This window comes from Kogia breviceps, chromosome 10, assembly GCF_026419965.1.
Source record: "Kogia breviceps isolate mKogBre1 chromosome 10, mKogBre1 haplotype 1, whole genome shotgun sequence".
NCBI classification, from domain to species: Eukaryota; Metazoa; Chordata; class Mammalia; order Artiodactyla; family Physeteridae; genus Kogia; species Kogia breviceps.
The window spans coordinates 31936501-31959487 of NC_081319.1; the positions used below are offsets into that span (position 1 = coordinate 31936501).

At 41.8% G+C, this 22987-nt stretch overlaps 1 protein-coding gene across 50 annotated transcripts in view; it reads right to left on the reverse strand.

Annotated features, from left to right (window-relative positions):
- The window catches only part of SLMAP (sarcolemma associated protein), a 307400-nt gene extending 305651 nt beyond the window's left edge, over positions 1–1749 (reverse strand). For 27 of the 50 annotated variants that reach the window (XM_067043824.1, XM_059076178.2, XM_059076185.2 and 24 more), the window contains exons 1-2: positions 1653–1741; positions 134–1445 (exon numbers count right to left, since the gene is read on the reverse strand). In XM_067043824.1, the coding sequence (XP_066899925.1) occupies positions 134–331 (198 nt within the window). In that variant the 5' untranslated portion in view covers positions 332–1445; positions 1653–1741. Of the gene's footprint in view, positions 1–133; positions 1446–1563 lie in introns of all 50 variants that reach the window. The other 23 variants (XM_059076203.2, XM_059076207.2, XM_059076198.2 and 20 more) reach the window with 5 other exon arrangements.
- Positions 1750–22987: the final 21238 nt, after the last annotated feature.

The following is a 22987-nucleotide window of genomic DNA, read 5'->3' on the forward strand; positions in this document are numbered from 1 at the left end:
CACACAAAAAGTTGGTTTCATGGCCTTGCTGAAAGTCTCCTCTGGGTGCAAGCCCTGGGATCCCACATTCATTATGCAGAAGGGGCAAAGGGAAACGAAAAGCAACAACTGTTAGACAACGTAGTGACATTACCTTGCCCGTCTTGTGATCATACCAGACGAGAGCATGGTTCCTTGACAGCACTTTGCAATCAAAGGTAGCATTATTCTGCGCTGGTCGACAGCGGGCCACCGAGCGGCCGATTTTAATAGGCTCGTCCAGGTAGACATGACGCTCCTGAAACGGGTGTGAGTTCGGGCGACAAGTGAAGATGGCCAAGGCTGACGGCATCGAGGACAGACTTGGGGTGTCTCTCCTACCAGGGACAAAGAGGAGTTCCACCGGATCCGGACTGCTCTTCACAAGCCTATACCCCTATCCCCCCCAAAATTTTAAATTAAAGCAAACTGCACATTGTCTAAGCATAACCAGTGAACATCAAAAACTCTTCACTGGGGTGGGAAGACAAGCCAGAGCAAGCCCCATCACCTCCTTTAAAACCCAGCAGGGCCCTGATCACAAAAAGTCTCCAACTGGCAGCTTTCAGTCCATCTTCTTCCCTGGGAAGAAAAGGCTCAAACATTGGACAGCTTCGGCCAAGAAAACTCCTGGAAGACAGTTTGGGGACTGGAGGTATACAACCAGATGAGTCACACACCAATTCTTGTGTTTTGTTTGGGATCGCGGCCGCTTTCCCCCCTCGGTGGCGGAAATGTTGCAGCACTGCAGCATGAAGAAAGGGTCGGTGCAGCCAGAAAGGTCCTTTCGGGCGGAAGAAAGGTGGTGTAGCTGAGCACCTCTGGGCAGCCACCGCCCGTCCTCGAGGGCCTCGGGAGTGGAGGGACGAGAGGCGATGGGGGCGGCTAAGGGGTGTAGACGACCAGCGGGACAGTCTGCATTGCCCCTGCTGCGCGGAGGCCGGCCGGGAGGTGGCACGGGGTCCCCGGACCGCCGTGGGCCGAGGCGGCGGTGGCTGAGGTCCTTGGCACGAGGAGCGGGGACCGGCGGGGGCGCGGGCACCGGCCGAGGCGCACTCCGGGGCACCTGGCGGGCGTCCCCGCGACCAGGGCGGGGATCCGGCTCCGCAAGCGGGTGCGGACCGAGCAAGGCGCGACCCGGGGGAGGCTCCGGGGTCTCGACCCGCAGGAAGTTGGTCCCTGAACACCTGGGCTCCTGGCTGCTGCTCAGCACACCGGCCGCCTCCTTTTAGGGTCGCCCCCGCGAGGGTCGCATCTCAGGGGCGGCAGCCGAAGCTCCGGGCTGACGAGGAGGTGGGGGAGGGAGGCCGGCCCGGAGGTTGGGGGAGAGGCCTGAAGGCCCCGGGCTGGGTCCGCCGCAGCCTCCACCACTCGCGGCCGGTGGGACACCCTCAGGCTGTGCCCGACGAGGCAGAAAACTTTCCGACCTGGTGGGGCAAACATGAAAACAAACGGCCGTCAGCCGCCGGTGCCCGCCCGCCTCAGCCTTCGCCCCTCTCAACCCACCCCAGCCAGCCCCCGCGACTGGCCACGACCTCAGCCGACCTCTCTGCGGACGGGCTGCGGGGATTGGGCGCCCGGACGCTACGACGGGTCCAGCTTCCCTTGCCGCCGCCGCCGCCGCCTCAGCTTACCTTGCCAGCTCCAGCCGCCATAGTGACTCTGACTGAAACCTACCCGGTACACCGCCACGGGAACGCGCACCCTTCAAGGGCCCTCCTACCCTCTCTCCCGCGCCGTAGTCCGGAAGTCACGTGATCGATGCCTCGGAAGCCATGATGGACAAGGGCAGAAAAAGACGGCAAGCTAATTTTTAGCAAGCCTCCGAACGCCATCTTAGTTAAGGGTTAGACGCTTCAGCACCGTGGGACAACCTGTACCATTTTGGTTAAGGGCAGGAAAAAAATTTGACCTGTTGAAGGTTTTCTAAACATAACTTGCCAAATTCCTACTTTAGCGTCTTGGTAAAAGGCGCCTACTTTTACTAAATTTTATTCACTATAGTCGTCGTTGAAAATACCACTGAGCAAGGCGAACAACCCCATCCAAAGGAGAGGTTATTAGCATCCATCTTAGCTGTGGGCAGCACAGTCCCCCACGGCCGCCTTAGGTGTGAACAACTAAATTCCCACAAGTCTTGGGATTTGTGCATCTAAAACAAGGTCTATCCTCCCCTTGCTGAAGTCTTCACTGTGTTATCCTGTCCGGAGGAACACTCTTTCTTAGTCCCTGCATTCCATTTCAAACGACCTTTCTTCTCACTGGGCCTGTCTTGTACCCCAGGGCTCCTAACTCAGATTCAACCCCGGAATGAGTGTGACTTTATAGAGTTTAACATCACGTTGCTTCCAGAGAGTGGTCGAACAATTTCTAATATGAAGAAAGGGGGACTGCTTTCACTCAAAATATTAAGGTAGATGAGGAGTCATTAGTCCCAAGAAGGAAAGATTTTGCAAAATCTAAACGAAAATTTCAAGAAAAGACAGTGGGAGTGAGTCTTACTCATTTAGAATCAGTGGTGGCTTTGGGTACACCTGAGTATTGTGAGATAGGGATGGGGAGAGGAAGGTGACAAACAGAGATAACTTCACTTTGATGTAATCAAGGCTAAGATGGAAACAAGCACTGGGTGCTAAAGGGGTCAGAGATGGCCTTCTACAGGAGGTAACTGAACTGGAACAAGGCTGGTAGGAAAATGACAATGAATATGGTATTTGATGAATGGCTTCAGAAGTTTCCAGGAAGAAGTTTTAGCAAGAAAAAGAATAAGGCTATTTGAAATGGTGGACCCATGTGTCTGGCACATAATAGTAACTCAATAAATATTTGATACATGATTGAAAATTACATACTGTTACTCATTACAGGATAAAGTAGGAGTGGCACAAAGTGAGTCTGGAGAGAATATGTGTTGGATTATAAGGACCTTGTATACTTTTCTAACACTCTTCACTATTTCAGCAGATATGTATTGAATTATTACCATGTTCCAGGTACTTTTTTTCTTCTTTCTTTCCAAGTACTTGATTCTGGAGAAAAATAAGGATATGTTGAAAGGTTTTGATATAAGAGGATGAAAATTTTTCATTCGTGGTAACTTTTAGCCGTCTGTGGAATAAAGTAATATAGAACCCCCCCACATCCTCTAATGAGTTCTGTGCATGAACTTATAAGTCACTTATGCATTCTTGTCATTAATTCACTCTATAAATATTTAATTTGAATGTGGGAAACAGCTACTGCGACAGGCTCTGGAAATACAACAATGAAAAAAAAGAAGACTCCTTTGAGTTGCTCACAATTTAGTTGATGACACAATAAGATTCTTGCTGTAATGAGTTTATCAAGAGGAATGGGAGCATGGTGGAATAGTTTAAACTGAGATGAAAAATGAGTAGGAGTAGGCCAGCTAGTCTGGTAGTAGTGGGATAATGAAATTTTAGGCCAGGGAAACATTACAAACGCCCAGAGACTCGGGAGAAAAGGACTTTAAGGGAATTACAAGTAGGTCTGTATTACTGGAGCATAAGGAGAGGTGGTCAAGAAAGAAGGGCACAGAAAAGTGGTTTCAGTTGCTGAAGGACTTGCAGGCAATGCAATGGTCTTCGGAGCATTTCCATCTTTCTCCTAGAAGATCAAAGTAGAATAATGAAAATCAAGGTGTCAGAATCACACATTACATCACCATTTAAAAGCACTGTAAATTATAAATTATTAAGCTTCTCTAAGTTTCAATCTCCTCATTTGAAAAAAAGTAGATAGTACCCCCACGGAATCTTGTTAGGATTAAATAAAATGATGTTAGGATTAAATACGATAATGAAGCCTAGAAAATAATAGATGCTCAGAGAATGTTAGTTTCTATTATCATTAGTAATATTAAGAATTCTTCCAGGGCTTCCCTGGTGGCGCAGTGGTTGAGAATCCACCTGCCAATGCAGGGGACGTGGATTTGAGCCCTGGTCCTGGAGGATCCCACATGCTGTGGTGCAACTAATCCCGTGCACCACAACTACTGAGCCTGCAAACCGCAACTGCTGAACCTGCGTGCCAGAACTACTGAGCCTGCGTGCTACAACTACTGAAGCCCGCATGCCTAGAGCCCGTGCTCTGCAACAAGAGGAGCCCCCACTCGCTGCAACTAGAGAACGCCTGTGTGCAGCAATAAAGACCCAACACAGCAAAAAGTAAATAAAATAAATAAATTAAAAGGAAAAAAAAGGAATTCTTCCAGCCTTCCACATACAGTAAGGAGCAAGTTGTAATGTCTCTAATTTGTATATGGAGAAACGTGTTCATAAATGTGGAAACAAAAAGTGTCTCTTTATGTTGAGTTCTACTACAATCTCTTAAAATTAACGTTAAATAGAATATGCTTTTTCACATTTTTTTCAAAGAAAATCTGGGACTGCTATAACCTGGAAGGGTAAAGAATCTCACCAAGCTACACAGGGTGCTGGAAATGCTAAAATGGCAATGAAGGCGTTCCTCACCCACTGGTATTCGGTAGGCACAGAAAAGGCTTAAATTAGACATCTCATACATGAGATATTTTGAATTCTAAGCCATGTGGGTGTTCCTCTCTACGATTCTGTATCCATACAATATTTTAATTAAATAAAAAGCATGTTATGTTTTGAGAAATTTGGAATGATAGTATTTCCCAATGTGGTAGCTTTCTCTTCCTTTATTATTTTTACTGTTTTAATAAACTGATCATTATTACCACTGCTATGATCCATACTACTTTGCAATCTAAGAAAAACAGAACGAATTGTAAAATTATTACCCTGGTACCATGAAAGATAGGCAATCATTAGCATCTGAGATGTGTAAGAGACAGCTCAACTTATAGAGTTTACTCTGTAAACTCGTTCAGTATGCAACCCTCCCTAAGTGATACTCATCTAATTGGATTTTAACCAATGATATATGATATCATGAATTATGGAACACTTGCATAATTGCTTAAGTAGAGTATCTGGTTTGCAAATACGTATAAGTAAACTAACTAAAGAGGAGACCTGGAATAGTCAAAGATTAAAATTGAGAGGATATAATATTTTTAATGGCACACACTAGCTTCTTGAAACTGAAGTTTAATCTTCTTCACAATAAGGAAAGCTCTCCTCATCAGGGAGATTCTAATGAGTGGAAATACTCTGTTATTTCCCAGGTGCCCAGGGTGGAGTTGCCCAGACATTCCAGAGGTACTGCTCATTGGTTTTTGGCTTCCTGGTTCTTCAGGAAATAAAAGAAGAACAATTACCTGAAGACAAGTAAAGACATTCGTTTTTCATTCATCAGTCTTCTTCTGTGAATATAAAAAGAGGGAATCAGAAGATTAACTCTCGAAAGGATCATGGACAACTAATCCAGCTCCCTCGTTTTGCAGGCAAGGAACCTGAGGCTCAGAGAAGGTACATTTATTGAAGGTGTATTTTTTTTTTAACATCCTTATTGGAGTATAATTGCTTTACAATGGTGTGTTAGTTTCTGCTTTATAACAAAGTGAATCAGCTATACATATACACACATCCCCATATCTCTTCCCTCTTGGGTCTCCCTCCCTCCCACCCTCCCTATCCCACCCCCTCTAGGTGGTCACAAATCACCGAGCTGATCTCCCTGTGCTATGCAGTTGCTTCCCACTAGCTATCTATTTTACGTTTGGTAGTGTATATATGTCCGTGCCACTCTCTCACTTTGTACCAGCTTATCCTTCCCCCTCCCCGTGTCCTCAAGTCCATTCTCTAGTAGGTCTGCTGCGTCTTTATTCCCGTCCTGCCCCTAGGTTCTTCATGACCTTTGAGTCATGAAGAAGTGACGTGATTGAGTGACTGATCCTAAATCACCATGCTAGATCTACAGTACGTGCTGGGTTTTTTTTTTTTTTTCTTTTAAAAAATTTTCTTTAGTGGTTTTTTTTTTTATTGATAAAGCTAATACATATTCATTGCATATATTCATATAAGCAAAGGAAAGTAAAAATCCTCTCTATCCTCATCACAAATCCTCAGCTTAGGGCTAGCTACTATTAACGGTTTATTAGCTATATCCTTTCAGAAGTTTTTCTAAGCCATATGAGGCATGCCCTTTTAAAAAATACCATATCATTTATCAGAAATGGAAAATCAACACTAGGAGTCTTATTCCTAAAAGTGATAAATACTTTATATCAATAGCAAAAAGCCTGGACAAGGGGAGAAAGAAGAGGAAGAGAAGAAATTCTGTTTATTTTTGTCACTCTTGTGTAAGTCCCTTTTTGATTACTGGAAGCGTTCTCTTTTTACAATCAATTTAAGAATGTTAGATGGAATGCAGCAAATGCTTAAGAATAAAAGGGATGGGTCAGAAAGCCACATGAGGCATTTTCTTTCTGAATTTTTATTGGTATATTTGGGTTTGTTTTTAAATAACTTAGTTACCAATTAAAATATCAGAGACTGTTTCTATGTGGTGGTTTTGTCCATCTAGTGAGTTTAAAAAAATATTTTAAATATATATATATATATATATATATTTTTTTTTTTTTTCGCGGGCCTCTCACTGTTGTGGCCTCTCCCATTGCGGAGCACAGGCTCCAGACGCGCAGGCTCAGCAGCCATGGCTCACCGGCCCAGACGCTCCGGAGCATGTGGGATCTTCCCAGACTGGGGCATGAACCCATGTCCCCTGCATCTGCAGGCGGACTCTCAACCACTGCACCACCAGGGAAGCCCCTAAGTATATTCTTTATTCTAGGAAGACTATAACATTTTAATTTATTTAATTTATTTATTTTTGGCCGTGCTAGGTCTTCGTTGAGGTGCGAGGGCTTCTCATTGCGGTGGCTTCTCTAGTTGCAGAGCATGGGCTCTAGACTTGCAGGCTTCAGTAGTTGTGGCTCACGGGCTTCATTGCTCCGTAGCATGTGGGATCTTCCCAGACCAGGGCTGGAACCCATATGCCCTGCATTGGCAGGAAGATTCGTAACCACTGCGCCACCAGGGAAGTCCCAAGACTATAACATTTTAAATCATGGGTTTCTAATGTAATTATTTGTATTTCCTTTTGATAAGCTCCGTTAGAGCTTTTGTTTCACATAAATGCATTGTTCCTACAACTGTACAACACGGTCATAGATAATGGTCAAAAGCATCTCACTGAATGGTTATAATTTGGAGAATTCATAGATTTCTCAGGAGTCTTTGATCTTAAGCATCCCTAAGACGACTGGTTGAAATGGAGTAAAGAGACTATGCAGTAAAATGAGTCTAAAGGGCCTGCTCTTCCTCCATCCCCATTCCCACTGAGCATGCTCAGCATATGAGGCTTGGTGGGAGGAGGCTGTTGCTGGAATCTGCTGGGCTTTGTGTAGGGCTGATTTCATGAATGTGTTACCTTACATGGGGCTTGAGGACTCTGCTGTCTTGAAATTCTTAATACTTTTTTAACGAAAGATCTCTCAGTTTTACTTTGTACTGGTCCTGTCAAATTATAGAGCTGGTCCCACCTTGGGCATACTGCTTTGAGAACCCAGTCTCCTCTGTACAAGTCCAGCATGTTAACAAGCACAACACATGAAATGCTAGGAGAAATTAGTGGGCTACTGAGAGCGAGCAAGCATCCCTATAGAATGAGACCTTTTCAAGTGAAACCAGTCAGGTCCATCTCTCTAGCTCCTGGAATCTAATTATACAATTTGGTATCAGTGGCAAAGATGGTTGCCAAAGAAAATGTGCCTTGATTTTGTGATTTATCTTCTCACTCTTAGACTCTGAAGTTATTCTTGAAAATGATAATTAGAATAATATGAAATCAACACAGAATCTCTGTCCATTAAAGTTTTGTTTTTTATTATAAAACATTTCAAATGTACAGGAAAACTACAATTGCAATGAACGCACATATATACTCCTCTTTGGGTAAAAGTTGTTACCATTTGGCCATATTTGCCTTATCTATCTATGAATCTGTGTGTGTGTGTGTGTGTGTGTGTGTGTGTGTGTGTGTTTTCTGAACTTTTGACAATGAGTTGCAGACATCATGACACTACTCTGAAATAGTTCAACATGCACTTCCTAACAACACAGACATTCTCCTAAATAACTAAAATATAATGTTTTTTTAAAGTATTTTATTTGTAATGTAGAAAACTTGGAAAACAGAGATGTATAAAGAAAAATTACCCATAATTCCACTGCCCAGAGATAACGACCATAAGTAGAAAAATGGCATCACGTTGTATCTATTTGTCCACACAGAATGAAGCATCTCTACTTATTTTCACCTTTACCAACATTTTCCATGCCTTTTGTAGTAGGCAGAATAATGGCCCCTCAAAGATGTGCATATTCTAATCTGCAGAACCTATGAGTATGCTACGTTACAAGGCAAAGGAGACTTTGCAGGTACAATTAAGGGTACAGAATTTGAGCTGGGGATCTTATCTTGGATTATCTGGGTGGATCTGTTTTTAATCACATGAGTCCTTAAAAGTGGAAGAGGGAGGCCGTGAGTAAATCAGAGAGATGTGACATGAAGACTCAACCTGTTGCTGACTTCCAAGATAGAGGAAGCCTCCAAGAAATGAAGGAAGCCTCTAGACGATGGAAAAAGGCAAAGAAACTGATACTCTCCTAGAAACTTCAGAAAGGCCAGTGCCTTGATTTTAGCCTAGTGAGACCCAGTTGGACTTCTGACCTATAGAATTTTAAAGTAATAAATTTGCGTTAAGTCACTACCTGTGTGGTAATTTATTATAGCAGAAATAGAAAATGAATATATCTCCCCATTTGTATTTGCCTTTGAAATGGAAGTCTTTTATTCTTTTTTTTTTTTTTTTTTAAGATATTTATTTATTTATTATTTTTGCGGTACGCGGGCCTCTCACAGCTGTGGCCTCTCCCGTCGTGGAGCACAGGCTCCGGACGCGCAGGCTCAGCGGCCACGGCTCACGGGCCCAGCCGCTCCGCGGCATGTGGGATCTTCCCGGACCGGGGCACGAACCCGCATCCCCTGCATCGGCAGGCGGACTCTCAACCACTGCGCCACCAGGGAAGCCCTATTCTTTAGGACATTTTTTTAAAATTTATTTTTGGCTGCGTTGGGTCTTCATTGCACGCAGGCTTTCTCTAGTCGTGGCAAGCAAGGGCTACTCTTCATTGCGGTGTGCAGGCTTCTCATTGCAGTGGCTTCTCTTGTTGTAGAGCATGGGCTCTAGGTGCGTGGGCTTCAGTAGTTGTAGCACACGGGCTTCAGTAGTTGTGGCTCGCAGGCTCTGGAGCGCAGGCTCAGTAGTTGTGGCGCACGGGCTCAGTTGCTGTATGGCATGTGGGATCTTCCTGGACCAGGGATCGAACCCATGTCCCCTGCATTGGCAGGAGGACTTTTAACCACTGCACCACCAGGGAAGCCCTCTTTAGGACATTGTGACTGAATTATTTTCTTATTTTCTTCTTCTATTTGGCTTTGAAAACAATAATGACTAACACAATGAGAAAATAAAGGCAGAACCCCTAGGTTTTGCTCTGAAAGGGGGACTAGATCTTCTATGGTTTTTTTGACCAGGGCTGGGCTGATACATTCACAGACCATTTACAGACTCATAGGGCAGGGGGAGGGATTTCTCTCTAGTCTTTTTAAGAAATTCACTTGGAATTATGGAAACTGTTTTGAGGAAAACCATTTACTCTCAATCTCACGTATCTTTGTACTTGTCTTTCATAGCACTTATAACATATTGTAATGGGGTACAAGTATAGCATCTTGATTAATGTCTGTTGTCCCTCTGGACTCTAAGCACTGTAAGGGTAAGGACCCTGTTGGTTTGTTTTTGCTATGTGCCTAGCACATAGTTGACCCCAAAATACTTGTTAAATGACTGGATGTTTGGCAATGCAAAAATCGGTTCTTGAGTGGCTAATGAGAAGCTAAACTGCTCTGTGTAATAATATTAACAATTATAATACTAAACTATATATAAGATTAATTATATGTAATTATATCATTTTAAAGAATATTAAAACAACAAAATTTTAAAGGAAGAAAAAGCTGTTTTCAACAAGAGCTTGGGAATCTCTTTGAAGATAATTTTGTTTTCTTGGAGACTTTTTTTTCCTGGATGCAAATTCAGACTACACTGTCTGAATGTCATTCTGGAGATACCAATGTGTTCCTGCATATGTGTAAGTTCCTTCCAAAAATCCTCTCAGGAGGTCAGGAACAGGTTGCCAGGAAAGACAATGTGTAGTGTCTTCACTTCCTAATGGCAGCAAGCCCTAGCATCAATCAAGCAGGGAGCCCACTTTGGGCTATTGTGCTCAAGTCAGATTATATTTCACCACTCTGACCACCCAGATGGACAGTTTGGGGGCAATGGAGTTAAAATCACCACTGACTAAGCGATGCCCCCTTGCTGGAGACATTTCTAAGAGCTACAAACTAACAGAAAGGTTGCTCTGTGAAGGAAGAGTCACTTCAGGGAATGTGAAAGTGGAATGTCATCAGTTAGACTGAACAGCAGAGCGATAAGCCTGAAAAGCACTTTCACACTAAGCTTTGAGGGAGGGTATACGCAGGGCCAACTTTTTCCCATTGAACCTACGTTGCAGTTCTGTTTCGGCAAGTGTTTCTGAAAGCAAAATTTTTTTCAAGTCAGCTGTTATTGGTTAGAGTCCTGTGCTTGCAAACAACAGAAACTACCCCTGGCCAACCTAAGCCTACGGAAAGTATTGGAAAGACATGAGGTAGCTCAGAGAATGGAATAAACACTGAAGAAGCAAGTCTCAGGCAGGATAGGAAGCGCAGCTGATGGGCAACAAAAGCCAATAAGCAGCCTCCTTATCAGCTTGAACTTTTTCAATCCTTGAGTCTCTCTCCTCAAGATTCAAATGCCCCAGAGAAGGTGACTGACCTAGGCTGGGTTACATGCCCATTTCATGGCCAGAAGGGTGCAGAACTTTGAAGGACAGTTCCACTAACTCTATATCTAATGGAAGAAGGATGGTTTCCCAAAGTTGAGGGGGAAGGATTGCAGGGCAGGCAAAAGCATTAGATGTCCATTCATCAGCTTATTCACTGAGTGCACATTCAGGAAAATTAGTCTTCTCCTTGAGCCCCATAGCAAAGAACTATAGCTGCCTATGGAATCCAGGCAAGTAACTTCCTGTGTGACCTTAGACAAATCATAAACCCTCTCTGGGCCATAGTTTCCTCATTTATAAAATCTACTGAATGGTTTGGACTAGATGATCCCAAGTGGCTTGTAGAGAGAAAAGAGCCAGAAGAGAGGATCTCCTCCCAGATATTGGCAATATGACCTTGGCTGACTCATTTGCCATTTCTGGGTTTCCTTGTGTGTAAAGGGGGTGAACTAGACACCTTCAGGTTACTTCTAGCTGTTAAAGTCCATGATTCTAAAAAAGAACAGATGGAAGTAGCCAGGTCAGTCTTTCCTCTCAGAATCAATGGAATATCCCGTTTTTAGGAAATATGCACTGAAGCATTAAGGAGTAAAAGGGCCTTATGTATACAACCTACTCCCAAATAATCCAGAAAAAAAAAACTCATGTACGTACATATATACAACTTGTGTGTGTCTCTGTGTAAAGAAAGGTTCTACAAATGTTAAAGCGTGTCCAAATGTTAAAATGTAGTGAATTTGAATTAAAAGAGTGTGGGAGTTCTTTGAGCTGTTCTTGAAACTCTTCTCTAAGTGTAATTATTTCAAAATGAAGTCCCCCAAAAAAGTCAATGGGAAGGGCAAAAGGAAATCTGTTCCTCTGCTTGCTTGTCCAAAGGCTTTTTGATGAATTATTTGTGCGACAAGTGAGTATTTGTATGTCTATACTGCTAGATCCTAACTCTCTAGGGGAAGTTTTTAGTGCCAAAGCATGGACTCTACAATGCGTTCTCACTACTAGTGTGACAAAGCTCCACTGTGAACCTGGAAGATACTGGATAAGGCCTGTCTATTTACTGCTCCTGAGGAGTCTGACTAAGTGGGTGGAGATTTCCTGTTGGCTCTTACGCTTTTCTTTTGTTTCAACAGTGGTTTAGGGGAACATACTTCAGACACAGCATATATATTTAATGCTTTGTACTTTTAAATATTCATCTATAATCCAACAAATGTCTCTACCAACTACTTACTAACTTGATTTGAAGCCAAACATTACTACCTTCACACAATCACTTGTTATTGAAAATTGATTTCAGTATATAGAAGGGTATTCATTGCAGGATCATATTAGCAAAATATTGGGACCAACCTAGGGGTCCATCAATGGTGTACCGGTTAAATAAATACATTCACACAATGGAATATTGTGTAGATGGTAAAAAAGAATGAAGAAGCTCCCTAAGAGTGGCTATGTAATGATCTCTAAGTTAAAAATAAATGAAGCACCCACATATGAGTAAATATGGAACAATCTCCAAGGTATAATTTTAGAGCAATGTGCACAATTATGTGTAGGTATCATACAATTGTATTTTAAAATTGCTTGAAGGAGTAAGCAATGAGTGGACAATTAATGTTTTTGCCTGCTCAGCATATGCCTATATGTATACATGCAGAGCATTTTCTAGGAGGAGATACAGGAAATCAGTAACAGTGGAAAACTCTGGAGAGGGGGACAATGGGTGGGGGTAAGAAACTGGGGAAGAAGGACAGGAGGGAGACTTGATTTTTCACTTACATCTTTTGAGTTTTGTACCAAATTTAATGGAGGACTCAGTGCCCCTTCAGGAGTAGATCCTTCTCATCCCTCCTCATCATGTAGGCTCAAGTGAGGATAAATCACTGTGGTCAAGGAAACTGTCCTGTTAGGGTATAAGTATTCTGCATTTTGGGTTCATGACTTATCTTTCTGTGCCCAGCAGCTATTCTTATCTTTGCTTAGTAATTGTTTTTTGAATTGAGTTCAACTGGATTGATTTGCTGTGCTTTTAGGGACACTTATTAGCCCTTCATGTGTTTCCTCTTTTCTACCCTAAAGGAAAAAATATAAAACAAACATTTATTTTCCATTCTTAAGAATTTAAAACTTAGACAGTCAGTGGATATAAATTGGTGCCTCCTTTTTGGAGGACATTTTGGTATCATAAATCAGCATGTAAAACATACTCATGTTGTAACCCAGTACAGCATTTTCTTAAGATATAGAAACATATCTTACATGTGTATGATCCCATTTTTATCGAATGTCATCCATAGCTCACTATATGTATATATGCATAGATATCTAGGAGAAATGTCATCAAAATATTTAAAATGTTTATTCCTCCATGATGGGTGATTTTCCTCTCTGTATTTTTTCATATTATTCACATTTTTCTGGAGTACACATTGTCATCATTTTTACCCAAAAATGAAACTATTAAAATGAAAAAGCTGGAAATTCCCTGGTGGTCTGGTGGTTAGGACTCAGCTTTCACTGCCAAGGGCCCGGGCTGGATCCCTGGTTGGGGAACTAAGATCCCACAAGCCTTGCAGCATGGTCTAAATAAATAAATAAATGAGAAAGAAAAAGCATTCAAGTGATTTCACTAGTTTTACTCTTTGACGCATCAAATATTTGTTGATTGTACCACATTATTCTAGAATTATCTTTCCTATTTTACAGTCTGCTGAATTTTCTATGCATCCATTTGAGAAAGCACTGAAGCGAAATACTTATCAAGTACTTCTGAAAAATTTAAGCTCCAGAAAAAAAAAAATCAGAACAGTAGTTGTCTCTTGGGGAAGTTGGGGATGGAGATAAACTGGGAAGAGGTATGAAGGAAACTTTTAGGGTGATGGATAATGTTTTAAAGGTTTGTGTCACAGAGGTATACGTATTTGTCAAAACTCAACAAATTTAGCCAAGATTTGAGCATTCCTCTGTATGTCAGTTTTACATCAGAAGGAAAAAAAACAAATTGGATTTTAGTAAGTGATATTGATATCTGGAATTTACTTTGAAACACACCAAAAACAAGATAGATTAATGGGTGGTTTGAGGAATGGATAGATGAATAAATACATAATAAAGCAAATATAATAAAATGTTAATTGTAGAATCTAGGTGATGTGTGTATATATATGTGTTCATTATAAAATTCTTATAATTTTGCACTTTACATTTTTCATAATAAAATGTTGAGGAAAATGTAATCACCAATCATCTATTGATATACTGATATGTTGAACATGCTTACATTTTATTCTTATAAACTAAATTCAACAGATTAAGTTCTAGAAGTTGTATCCCCCACCCTCCCAATTCAAACTTCTTGGATAGTTAAGCTATATATATATATATATGATATAATTAGTGACAGGGCTGTCTTCATGACCGTGTTAGCTATGCAGTCACACAGGGTCACGAAGTTGGTTCAATGCTCTGCTGTTGCTGTCTTGAAATTCTTATTACTTTTTAAACAAGGGGCCCTGTACTTTCATTTTACAATGGGCCCCGCAAATTATGTAGCTGACCCTGACTAATGAGCAGTAATAATCATTACTAACATATATTATCTTCTCTTTTTGCCAGGCACTATGTTAAACACTTTATATACACTATTTCATTGAATCCTCAAAGACAGACTAAAGAGGTAGTCTTAATATCCCCATTTTACAGATGAACATAATGAGGCTCAAAGAGGTTAAGATATTTGCTCAAATTCACACATTTAGTGTACCCTCAGTATGCATAGTAGCACAGTACACATGGTAGATACTCAATAAATATTTACGGAATTAATAATAATAGTAATTATTATAGCAGCTCCCATTTATTGAGCACCTTCCAGCAGCCTACAATGCTCTGACTGAAACCCGACATGTTCTTCCTAACCCAGACTCCCCACCTTTGGCATCACTACCTTAAGACCACATTCCCTGCCAGCCTAAATTAGGTCAAGTCTTCTCTTATGTTACCCTGTGCTTGTTTGTCATAGCAGTCATCACAATTGTAATTAGGTAGTTCTTTGTTTAATGCCTGTCTTCCCTTCTGGACTGGAATCTCGGTCAAGACAGTGACTCATTTTTATCTGCTCACCACTGTATTCCTACCATCCAGTGCTGTAGCTGAAGCGTAGCCTGCTTGCCAGGGCTGGATTATATATTTTTTCATTTACTCCTCAACTCTGTGAGGTAGAGATGGTTACCATCATTTTACATCATTTACAAGGCTCACAGAAGTTAAGTCTGAGTTACCCCACCATAAGGGAAGCATCCACCATAACGTGGACCTACATTTGCCAGACTCCAAAATCTCTTGTCTTTTCACGGCAGCCCACTGTTTCTATATGACAATCTGCCTGACATTATTTTCTATCTCCAGGCACTACTTATTCCTTTCAGCTCCTATTTTTGCTGTCTGCCCTCTGGGCTCTCTAATGAAGAGGAGACATGCTTTCCAGGAAGTAATTACGGCAAGTGATATAACCAGGCTGGCTGAAGCCAGGATTTTATTTTTTAACCTTGATGAGTAAAGCAGCTAGAAATATTACCTTCTAAAAGCAAAGGATCCAATTTCCCCATGGTACTAGCTCTTCCTTAGTGCTGGGAAACACCCTGAAGTCATCTCTTGGGCTATGTAAATATAAAGCAATCTACCCAGGTCTAGTCTTGGGGAAGCCCTGAAATAATTAAAGTAAAGTAAACGTAGATGCTTCAGGCTGTTAACAAAATGTCTCTTAGTAGTTTTAGGCTTCAATAGATTAAGATTTCTATAAGAAAATGTTTTTCCCTAAGTGTGGATTTGCACTATCCTATGCTTATGCATTACTTCATATCTTTGCAGAGTTGAGAGGACTATTCTTTGGCTTATTCTTTGTTTGTGAGGATCATAGAAGTGGGATGGAAAGGAATGCTGGGAGAGTACACAGGCTTATTCTCTTCAGCTAGTGCTGGAGGACAGGCTGAGAACAAGGAATGGAGAGTGCTTGGCCCAGCATGCCTTGGTGTGGATGGTTGAGTTCTACCTGTGGTATTAAAATCCCAGACTGAAAATTCCAGACCTTAGGAATTAAGACTGATGACAGATTGTGCTGCACTTTGTCTTTTGTAGGACATAGGGCATCTGGTGGTACAGTTCCCAGAGGACCTAGGTTTGTACCATTCTGAGGATGTTCAGACTGTGGACATCTCAGAGTAGCCACCACTAATAGCAGTGTAAGTTACCCTATTATACTTCTTTTCTGGTATTCCCAAGCCTTCTGAAAAGACTTGTTAACTGTCACACCCTGTGCTCTTGAGCTTGTTCTACTTTCTTTGAAGAATATCAAGCACTTCCTAAAGTCAATGGTAGAAGCAATGGTGACAGTCATCTGTGCAAAACAGTGGTGCCCACTGTCCTCATAAGGGTGAGAGATAGTAAGGCTGCAGCAGGTCCAGAAAGTTAGGGCAGAAGTACAGGAGGGACTGTTTCTGAGAACACAAAAGCTATGCCAGAAATACAGAAGAGAAAAAAAAAGAAATATGGGAGAGAAGGAGGTTGCCTTTTCCAGGAAATAGGCCATGAGGGCTTATGCCATCATAATTTGAACAATAAAAGTAAGTATGATCATATTTTGTAGTCACTGGCTAGTGAGATAGGATGTACTGTATCTGTTACTCTATATGCCATAGCCAGTCTCCAAGATGGTTCCCAGAGATCCTTGCTTTTTTGTATTTATGTCTTTATATAGTTTTCTTCTTCTTCAATGAATCAGGGCTAGTCTATGTGAACAACAGTGTATGGCAGAGGTTACAGTGGTAACCTCTAACTTCCAAGGGTAAGGTAAAAGACTTGCAACTTCTGCTTTGGTCCCTTGATTGCTTGCTTTGGGGCAGGCCAGCAGTCATCTCATGAAGACTCTTATTTATTTATTTTGGCTATGCCACGCAGCATGCGAGATCTGAGTTCCCCAACCAGGGATGGAACCCTTGCCCACCTGCATTGGAAGCGTGGAGTCTTAACCACTGGACTGCCAGAGAAGTCCTCATGAAGACTCTTAAGCTGCGCTGTGGAAAGGCCCACAAGAGGAGGAACTGAGGCCTCTACCACCCACCATCCAGGAACAACTTGCCAGCCAAGTGAGTTAAGTCATTGAAGGTGGATTTTCCAGCTCCATTCAAGCCTTCAGATGACTGCAGCCCCAGCTGACATTTGACTGAGCCTCATGAGAACACCCTATCTAGAACTTCCTAGCCAAGTGGCTCCCATATTCCCAGCCCATAGAAACTATGAGAGATAATAAGTGTTTATTATTGTTTTAAACTACTAAGTCTTGGGATGATTTGTTATGCATCAATAAATAAACACTATACTATAGATTCTATGGAATAAACGTCTATGTGAAACTCTGCCTAAATAGATCAGCCAAGTCTTCAGGAAAAAAAGAGGACATGGGTTGAGTCTTCAAAGATGAGTAGGAGCTTGCAGGTGGAGGTAAAGTGGAGAAAGGGGAATCATTTCAGGCTGAAGGAACAGCTTGACTATAAGGCCAGAAGTAAGAGGGCATGGCTTGTTTGAAAAAACAGCAATTAGTTCAGCATGACTGGGGTGCAGTATGTTTAAAGAATGAGGTAGAGAAAGATTACAGGAGTAGACAGGAACAAGCTCAAAAAGGACCTTAAATGCCATGTTCATGTGTTTGTTTTTTTATCCTGAAGGCAATGAGGAGCCACTAAAGAATTTTTAAGCAGGCAACTGACATGATCAATTGTACATTTTAGAATGATGGCCAAATGGAAGATGGATTGGAGGCAGAAAGACCATTTAGAAATAATTGCAAGTCCAGGTGAGAAATGATTAGTGCCTGAATTAAGGTCTTAGCAGTGTGAACAGAGGGTGGGGGAATGGATTTCAGAGGGCTTTTAGGAGGTATAATTTTCAGAATATTAGGGATGAGGAAAAGGGAATATGTGGGATCCAGGAGGAGGAGCAAGTTTTTTAAAAATATTTATTTATTCATTTATTTATTTGTCTGCGATGGGTCTTAGCTGCGGCACGCGAGCTCTTTGTTGCAGCGCACAGGCTTCTCTCTAGTTGTGGCATGCAGGCTCAGTAGCTGTGACGCATGGGCTTAGGGATAGAACCCACATCCCTTGTGTTGGAAGGTGAATTCTTAACCACTGGACCACCAGGGAAGTCCTGAGGAGCAAGTTTTGAAGGGGTGAGTTTGAGTGGTGTGTAGGACACCAAGGTAAACATGTACAGTGGACAACTAGAAACACTGGTCTGGCTTGGAACCCAAGAGGGAATGAAGTCAGGCTGAAGATGGACAGAAGTTTTGAAGGCTTTTTCATACAAGCATCCCTTATTAAAAGGTAAGTAATTCCATGGGTGAAATGAAATCAAACTACAATTTGAGTTTTAGATTTATCTTTCATTGATAGCAAAGCCATTTAGAAATAAGATTTACAGTAAAAACCTGGGATAGGATCAATGGAATGAAGTCAGAACCAGGTACAGGTGGAAGGCCATTTTGTAGTATCTTCCAGTTTTGCTGGGGATTCAACCATCAGCAGAATCTGGTGACTAATTAAGTATAGAGATTGAAGGAGAGGGAAGAGTCTTAAAAATTATTTCCCTCCCCCAAAGTTGGCTTTTTTAGATCTACATTTTCCATCATGTATAACATCTTATGATCTATGCCCCATTTCAATACCACTTATTTAAAATTTTTCTGAATTAAATTTTGCTTCCGTTTTCTTCACCTATTTTCCAGTAAATTTGTTTCAGTTTCATGATCTTCTACTTCCTCCTTTTTTTCCCCTTTCTCCTGTTCCTGTTTTTTTGTGAACAAAAGAAAATAAAACCTCTCCCTTTACTGACTATTTAACAGGTGTAGCAGAATTCTTGATTTTTTTAATTGAATATTTTATAGGCATTCATTCTTGATTCATTGTCAATAGCTGTCTAATTCTTTGAAATTGTTTCTCAACTAATACATGATTTTCATCTCTAACACCTAAGTATGGCCTAGTAGTCAACGCTCCAAGACTTGGAATTCAACCAATTCACCTGATTTGACCTGATCTACTTATCCAAGAGGTATATATTTAGAAAGATCACATAGATAAATGCAGTGTCCATAGCACTAGCATTTCAAGGATTAAAGAAAAAGTAACTTGCCAGGTCATATAGATTTGTAATCAAGTTGAGAAGAAAGATCACTGTGATAAATATGCTAAAATCCCAGATTTTGAACAGGACTTTTCTCTTGGTTGTTTCAAAACTATTTCTGCCTCAGTAAAAATTAACATCAGTGGACTTCATGTGTCATCTTATTTGTGGAAATAACTGCAGTTTAAAAAAATAATTACCACTTCATTTTTGTTAGCAAGAAAGCCCAAGGAAAGTAACGTTAAAAATAAGTAAATGGAGCTGAGTGCTTAGTGGTTAGCATCTGGAGACACCACTTAATGTACTTAACTTTTTCAACATTTAATTGATGAAAATTGAGCCTCAATAAAAATTTTCTAAGGAGCAAAATGTCTAATGAATATTTTATTGTTGGGTTTTTATTTTTGTTTTTTTGTGATATGCGGGCCTCTCACTGTTGTGGCCTCTCCCGCTGTGGAGCACCGGCTCTGGACGCGCAGGCTCAGTGGCCATGGGTCACGGGCCTAGCTGCTCCGCGACATGTGGGATCTTCCTGGACCGGGTCAGGAGCCCGTGTCCCCTGCATTTTCAGACGGATTCTTAACCACTGCGCCACCAGGGAAGCCCTAATGAATATTTTAAATTTAGCTTTAGATAAAACAGTTTTACAGAATAGTTAAAGGTAAATCTGCAAAATCCTAGGTAACAGGGCCTCCCTGGTGGCGCAGTGGTTAAGAATCCGCCTGCCAATTCAGGGGACACTGGTTCAAGCCCTGGTCCGGGAAGTTCCCACATGCCGCAGAGCAACGAAGCCCATGCACCACAACTACTGAGCCTGCGCTCTAGAGCCTGCAAGCCACAACTACTGAAGCCCGCATGCCTAGAGCCCATGCTCCACAACAAGAAAAGCCACCGCAATGAGAAGCCGGTGCACAGCAAGGAACAGTAGCCCCCGCTCGCCATAACTAGAGAAAGCCAGCGTGCAGCAACAAAGACCCAACGCAGCCAAAAATAAATAAAATTAATTAATTAATTTTAAAAAATCTTAGGTAACAGATTTTTTTCTAAGATGAAAAAGTTCTTTTGATTACATAGAGAAATGCTCATTTAAAAAATTCAATAGATCCAGAAAAGCAGGAAATAAACTAAATTACATAAACCTCACCAGCCACAGATAAGCATTGTTAAAATTTTGTGAACTTGCTTCCAACTGTCTCTTCATACATATATTTGTGTATGCATATGTATGCCCGTAGCGTGACCTACACAGAATCATACCGTTCTGTAAACTGATCCTTTCATTTTGCAACACGTTGTAGACACCTTTCCATTTCCATAAATATAGATCTGGTTCCAGCTTTCTAAACAGATGCGTAGTATTACGCTCTATATAAATACCGTAACTTAACCAACCATTCCCACACTGTTGAACATTTGGGTTGTTCCCAAGGCTTTCTTTTAATTAGCAATACCATAGTAAACATTCCCTGTCATATTTCTTTCTTTCTTTTATTTATTATTATTATTTTTATAGATTATTTGATGTGGACCATTTTTAAAGTCTTTACTGAATTTGTTACAGTATTGCTTCTGTTTCATGTTTTGGTCTTTTGGCCCTGAGACATGTGGGATCCCAGCTCCCCGACCAGGGTTCAAACCCGCACCCCCTGCAATGGAAAGCAAAGTTCCAACCAATGGACTGCCGGGGAAGTCCCCTTATTATTTATTAATGTATTTATTTATTTGTTCATTCAAATAAAACATGGCTTGGGGGCTTCCCTGGTGGCGCAGTGGTTGAGAGTCCGCCTGCCGATGCAGGGGACACGGGTTCGTGCCCCGGTCCGGGAAGATCCCACATGCCGCGGAACGGCTGGGCCCGTGAGCCATGGCCACTGAGCCTGTGCGTCCGGAGCCTGTGCTCCGCAACGGGAGAGGCCACAACAGTGGGAGGCCCGCGTACCACAAAAAAAAAAAAAAAAAAAAACATGGCTTGGGACTTCCCTGGCAGTGCAGTGGTTAAGACTCCGTGCTTCCACTGCAGGGGGAACAGGTTTGACCCCAGTTCAGGGAACTAAGATCCCACATGCCACACAGTGTGGCCAATAAAAACCAAAAACAGAAACAGACAAAAAAAATTTATGACTCAGAGCCCCCAGTCATCAAGGTGGACAAGAGTTATTTATGGGATTCTTTTCCCCGCTACAATGAATTATATATGACCTCCAGGGTTTGAGTGACCCTAGGAAACTGGATTGGGGTTATTGCTGTTGATCCTCCTTTGTCTGGCCAGAGACAGTCCTCTCCAGAGGTCTTCTGCATTCTAGGCAGGGAAGCAGCCCCCAACACTTTTAAAGCTGCTTTCAGGGTCTCAGTCCTTAGTGACCTGTCTCTCAGGCACCCTGCCGCCATCCCAACCTGGGTCTGTTCTTTTCCAGGTCTCTGAGAGAGGGAGATACTTGGAAATCCTAAAATTCCACAACCCATTCCCAGCCTTAGTGTTGTCTTTATACTAGTAAAGGCTATTTTCTTGAGGAGATGGGGAAAAGGAACTACCACTCAACCTCTCCATATAAACCTATAACAGACAACTAGACAGTTGACTGTGGACGAGTTACTTAACCTCCTGAAACCTCAAATTCTTTATCTATCTATAAGATAACAACAAATAGCAACTCCATCCTGCCAGTTGTAGAGACCAGAAAATTTATTTGTCTTTAGCTTCCCTCATTCTCTCACTACCACTCATATTCTGCCTCCTGAATGTTCAGAATAGATCGAGAATCTGACCACTTCTCTCCACCTCCCCTGCTTCTACCTTGGGCCAAGTCTCCATCATGTCTCACCTGGATCTTTGCAGTAGCCTCCTAATAGGTCTCCTTGATTCTGCCCTTGTTCCGGTCATCAATTTTCTTTTGAAAAGGATGACGGCTTTCATCTAACTTTGAGGAAAAGGTAAAATTCTTAGAGTAACCTAGAAAGCCCTCTTATATGACTTAGCACCACCTCCCCCACTTCTCTGACCTCAGTTCCAACCATCCTCTCCTTTTGCGTCCAGCGCCTTTTGCATTATCCTCAGGATAATAGTTATCTCCATACAGGTATCTGCTCAATTACCTTTATCATTATCCCCAGAGCCTGCTTCATTTTTCTCCACAGCACTTATCACTGACATAGAGTATGTTTATTTCATGATCTCTTAAAACTGGAATATAAGCCTGTTGAAGGAAGGACTTGTCTATTTCTATTTAGATTTTCAGTGCCTAGAGAGTACCTAGCACACATTAGGGGCTCAATAAATATTTGCTGAATAAATGAATGGACAGTCATATCTTTCAGAATTGGAGTGAGCGTCCATTCTGATAATGTAATGCCTATCGAATAGGAAGGACTATGTGAACACAGATTGTTGCTGTATCATATCATCATTATTATTATATTTATACTAGTCTTTGAAGACTATATTAGAAAAAGGGTATTCCAGCAAAGAACTGACTGAAGCAAAGGCTTACAAGTAGGAAATACCCTGTAGGTAGGTTGACCTGCATTAAAAACTAAATATTGGTAAGAGCTAGTGTTGGAAATGTAGGGATGAATATGGAGGGAACTGAATTCAAGGCTCAGAAGTACGGGTTTGTCCCTAACAGTGGGGAACCATCCAGGATTTTCAGCCAAGGAAGATATGATAAGATCTTGGTTTTTGAAACTTCTGTGGTGATAATCAGTTATCCTGTGTTGCAAAGTTGCATTTTCTGGCTTGTGGGAGGTGTGTTTGTTAATCAGAGAAAACAGTGTGTTTCTTTAAGAAACTTTGCTGGACCTTTTTGTCTGAAAGGACCTGGCCTGTGACCTTATTTATGATCCCCTCTTTTCATGCAGACACCAAACATCCTCCATGTGGAGAAAAAGAA